The sequence below is a fragment of the Corticium candelabrum genome, chromosome 12 (genome assembly GCF_963422355.1).
Source record: "Corticium candelabrum chromosome 12, ooCorCand1.1, whole genome shotgun sequence".
NCBI lineage: Eukaryota > Metazoa > Porifera > Homoscleromorpha > Homosclerophorida > Plakinidae > Corticium > Corticium candelabrum.
The window spans coordinates 4,665,041-4,670,040 of record NC_085096.1 but is presented as its reverse complement, the minus strand read 5'-3'; the positions used below and the strand labels follow the sequence as shown (position 1 = coordinate 4,670,040).

The 5,000-nt window shown below is 40.6% G+C and overlaps 2 protein-coding genes across 2 annotated transcripts in view; one reads left to right on the top strand and one right to left on the bottom strand.

The window, feature by feature from the left end:
* The window catches only part of LOC134187944 (general transcription factor IIE subunit 2-like), a 9,605-nt gene extending 6,425 nt beyond the window's left edge, over positions 1 to 3,180 (bottom strand). Inside the window, exons 1-2 of the mRNA XM_062656119.1 lie at positions 3,003 to 3,180; positions 1,789 to 1,883 (exon numbers count right to left, since the gene is read on the bottom strand). Coding sequence (XP_062512103.1) covers positions 1,789 to 1,883; positions 3,003 to 3,156 — 249 coding nt within the window. The 5' untranslated portion in view covers positions 3,157 to 3,180. The remainder of the gene's footprint in view (positions 1 to 1,788; positions 1,884 to 3,002) is intronic.
* A 63-nt stretch (positions 3,181 to 3,243) lies between these two features.
* The window catches only part of LOC134187879 (dnaJ homolog subfamily C member 21-like), a 4,654-nt gene continuing 2,897 nt past the window's right edge, over positions 3,244 to 5,000 (top strand). Inside the window, exons 1-2 of the mRNA XM_062656046.1 lie at positions 3,244 to 3,434; positions 4,005 to 4,212. Of these exons, the coding sequence (XP_062512030.1) occupies positions 3,244 to 3,434; positions 4,005 to 4,212 (399 nt within the window). The remainder of the gene's footprint in view (positions 3,435 to 4,004; positions 4,213 to 5,000) is intronic.

The window sequence follows — 5,000 nt, the reverse complement described above, 5'->3', positions numbered from 1 at the left end:
TTCCTTGTTAGTAAAATTTTAGTCTTACAAATGCTCAGTTTCGTACTGCAGCTTTTATGCGACTTGGAGGGTTCCTTCCTCAGCTGAGTAATATCAAGAAATGTGTCAACTAATGTGGTAAGGACTTTGATCAGAAAGGTTAACATCTCCTAACATGCAAGTTTGGTGGTGGCCCCATTCGTCGTCACGATCACTTTCTGGACAGCTACTATGACATGCTGCGGTCTGTAGATTTCCGTTGTAAGAAAGAGATCACGGCTCAATTCGAAGGCAAGCAACGCCCTAATATTGCAGTTTACAACTACTGTGATTGTTTGCTACCAAGCAAGAAGTTGTTGCTCGACATCACCGTGACCCACCCATGGTCAAAGACTAACTTATCAGGTAGCAGCAAAACAGCTGGTTTAGCTGCAACTGCTAAGGAGAAAGAGAAGAACACAAAATACCTGACCAAGGCGTCTAACCTTGGACACCTTTACTGACCTATTGCTATCGATGTCTACGGAAGATGGGGGAAGGAGCTGAAGAGACACTAAAGGAAGCTTCATTGCTGGCACCATTTGTCTCAAACGTTTCTTACAGCCATTTTAAGAGGGATTGGTCCGTCCGGTTAGCTGTCTGTCTCCAGAAAGAAAAAGCAGAGCTGATCCACAACAAGATCCTCAGCATTGTGGGCAAGACATCAATTGGCTAGGAAACTGTTAACATTCCAGCTGGACGGTTTTTTGTGTTTAGCTAAATCGTAGTGTGACATAGGGGCTCTTGGCCCTGGTTAGTTTCTTGTAGACATATATCTGTTGTGATGGCAATATCTCTCAAATATATATGAATGAATGGATGGATGACCACCGTAGACAGAACCTTGATTAATTCTTAGACTCCCGAGAGGTCAATCTCGTAGGAAACAAAAGGTTTATAGGGTGATGAGGCATTAGGCGCCATTAATAATTTTCGTATTTTTTTATATAAATCTGGATTAAAGACAAATTGCTGTTGGCCCACCCACCCACAGCAATTTCCATCACTAAAATAATCAAACTGAACACGCCATTTTTTCAGACCTCTCAACTCTTCTTCGCTCCAAATCGTGAGACTGTTTTTTAATGACCACGTCCTTTTAACGTGTTCCAAAGTAGGCGTGGTTAACAGCCTACGTGTTGGCCTCGCATTACATTTCTGTGCGACAAAGACTGGCCTTAAACTTCACAATTTCCTTTCACTGTACTACATGTAGATACCCGGATACACCAGATACAAGAAAGCAGAGCTGTATAGAGTCTAGATCAAAGAATCTGCTATCTCTGGAAAGATGGGCTGCTAGTCTGTGCAAAGCAACTGTCAGAATGTCTCAAAGTGGGCTTGTTGGAAGAAAGGACTGGCAATCGTGAAAATTGACCACAAATCGTGAGATCGTGAGACATGCACATAAATCTTGAGTCTCACGACAAAATCGTGAGAGTTGAGAGGTCTGTTATTTATATTTTAAACAAAGTCAGCTGCAACATGATGGCACAATGTGAGACCAGCTAGCTGTTTGATTGAGTTCTAATCAAATCGTTGGTGTGAATATTACAAAATTCAAGTCTTTATCTGTACAGCTGATGCTGTTAATCATTTGCATTTATACTATGCATATTTACCAATGTCTTCCAATAGACGTCACCTGGTAATTAATTAATTAATTAATTGATTAATTAGAATAGAGCATGTTGAACGGACTGGAAGGTCCACTAGAGAACTAAACACCCAACCCATACAATGCACCAAGTACAGCCAACACTGACTCACCTTCAGTCTGTCCATGATAATCTTGAGCACACCAAACTTGTTCTTTGTCTTAAATTGTGCAGTAGCCGAGCCGATGACACTCGGTGTACGAAGTGCTGCAAAGTAATCAAAAGGACAAACAGGAATAATAGAAAATAATTCTATTGAAATCATAATTGCATCGTATGTACATGTATTGTGATTATGGATGTGATTGTGATGTAGGAGATGAGCATCAATACTTACATACCCATCCCTACATACCTATTATTTTCTCAAAATGTTTGTAGTGTATGTATGTATAATTGCATGGGTGCAACTCAAGTATCCCCCAACTTGGTTCTGCAAGTGATGTCTTGTGACTACAACTTCTTGTACTACACCAGCAACTTCTGTAAACTGTTTTGATTGGCTTAAATGAAGGCTCTAGGGCGAGGGGAGCGTTGCGACTGGTGGGACGGGAGCACCCAGCTGGAGGCATACTGTTCATCACCCTTGCTGGTGTTGCCAACAGAAGTTGAGACAAATTCTTAGGGGCGGTAGCATCCACTTCTAGCCTGTCTACAGTCGGTGGAAGCAGCCAGCAGCCAGTGTTACAGAGTCTGTACTGTGGCGGTTGGGGATACTGGAGTGGCTCCGTTTGTATGTATGTACTAGACTCGTACCCAGTCCTCCTCCTTGCATACGCTCCACGTGTGTAAGTGGAACAAAAAGCACCTGCCAAAACACGTGGAGAGCGCGCGAGGAGGACTGGGTACGAGTCTATGTATGTACTACTATGTATGTACTACTATGTATGTACTACTATGTATGTACTACTATGTATACTATGTATGTACTACTATGTATGTACTACTATGTATGTACTACTATGTATACTATGTATGTACTACTATGTATGTACTACTATGTATGTACTACTATGTATGTACTACTATGTATGTACTACTATGTATGTACTACTATGTATGTACTACTATGTATGTACTACTATGTATGTACTACTATGTATGTACTACTATGTATGTACTACTATGTATGTACTACTATGTATGTACTACTATGTATGTACTACTATGTATGTACTACTATGTAACCATCTACCCTAAGCACCCATGTACTTCTATTTAATTAGTAAACAATAACTATAATATAACACTATATATTAAAAATAAAATATACATGGTTATGTATACGCTTCTAATCATCTAATGAGTCCGGTAATATCGACAAACCAGAGGAAACTTGATGTACCGGACGTCGAAATTTCTTCTTCTTTGGTTTTGGTTCGGTAGGGGCTACTGGCTTATCTGGCCTGTTTTCCACCACCGGAACGTCGTATGCACGCTTCTGAAACTCCTTATGCTGCCGTATTAATGATGAATCCATGGCCAAATACGACGCGTGCGCATAAGCGGTTTCGTCGGGTGCAATAAGTTATGCGCATGCGTATTTCCAGTTAGTCATTTCTCGAGCATGCGTTGTCACTATGAAGTACTCAGCGTGTCAAGAAGCGCTACTGATGACGAGATTAAGCGGTCGTATCGTCGTCTGGCTCTAGAGTGGCACCCTGACAAGAATCCCGACAGTCAAGAGGAATGTCATCACGTTTTCTCTCAGATACAGCAGGCCTATGACATTCTTAGCGATCCTCACGAGCGAGCATGGTAAACAGCAAGTCAGTCAGGCGTAGAAACATGCTGGAGTGTAGGCGCAAACGGAAAATTGTGGGTGGGGTCGGAAAACGACGGACTGGGTAGGCGAGGCCAGTAGGCGGATCTGAAACAGGAAAATTGTTAGCATGTAGGGAATACTCTTACTGACTAAATTGGTGTTGTGGTTTATATTTATAACAATATAGATTGTTATAAATCAGATTTGTGTTTGATGTTTGATGTCTAGTGTGTACTCCTGAAGAATAGAACTGCAGCTGTGTGAGTGTGTGTGTGTATGTGTGTGTGTGTGTGTGTGTGTGTGTGTGTGTGTGTGTGTGTGTGTGTGCGCGCGCTCGTCTTGTTTGCTTATCCAGAAAATATCTTTGTGCTCAAGTACTTGTTCTGATTTGAAAAAATTAATATCAACTCAGTGTTTGATGTGTAGTACTGTCCTTGTACTATCCTGTGGCTAGCATTGCAGCCACCTACTTCCAAAGTTATTAGTATTTTTGCTAGAATTAGAGAAATCCTGTTCAAAATAAAAATAATATATTTTTATTTATTTATATTTTATATATGTAGGTATGACAAATATCGAGAAGTTATATTGCGTGGGCGTGGTGATGATTATGATGATGACACTATAGATCTCATGCCGTACTTCCAGCCATCGGTTTACTCAGGGTACACGGATGATGAGAAAGGGTTTTATGCTGTATTTCAAAAAGTTTTCAAAACGATTTCTGAAGAAGACACGAGAGATGTTGATTTGCAATCTCAAGAAGAGAAGGTGTGTCTATGGGTCTTTCTTTTGTAGTGGCTCTTAATTTATGTTTAGTTATTTGTCTGTTTGTCTGTCTGTATGGATGGATGTATATACGTATGTATGTGTATCTGTTTGTTTGTCTGTCTGCATGTCTGTCTGTTTGTCTGTCTGTCTGTATGGATGTATACACGTATGTATATGTATCTGTCTGTCTGTCTATTTGTCTGCCAGTCTGTATGGATGTATATACGTATGTATGTCTATCTGTGTGTCTTGCATGTGGAAGGCAGTGAAGCTTTGCTTCTAGGTTGGGTTTTACAGACAACCTCAGAACAGTAAGTATTATCACAAAGCTTAGTAAAATCTTCATACAGTACGTGCAATTGACACGTTCTGTTTGGCTTTCTATATATTGATCTGTCTCTGTCTGTCTATCCGTCTGTCTATGTGTCTGTCTGTCAACTATTTGTGTCTGTCTGTCTGTCTGTCTGTCTGTCTATCTGTGTGTCTGCTAATTGTAGTATGTTGTCTGTCTGTCTGTTTGTCTGTTTGTCTGCCTATCTGTCTGTCTGTTTGTCTATCTGTCTGTTTGTCTGCTAATTGTAGTATATTGTCTGTTTGTCTGTCTGTCTGTCTGTTTGTCTGTCAATTATTTGCATCTGCCTGTCTGTCTGTCTGTCTGTCTGTCTGTCTGCCTGTCTGTCTGTCTGTCAATCTGATTTTATTGAAAACACATAATCTACTCACATCTTTAGTCTTTATTGTAATGTTCTCGTGTGTGTGTCTGTCTGTCTGTATGTCTGTCTGTCTGT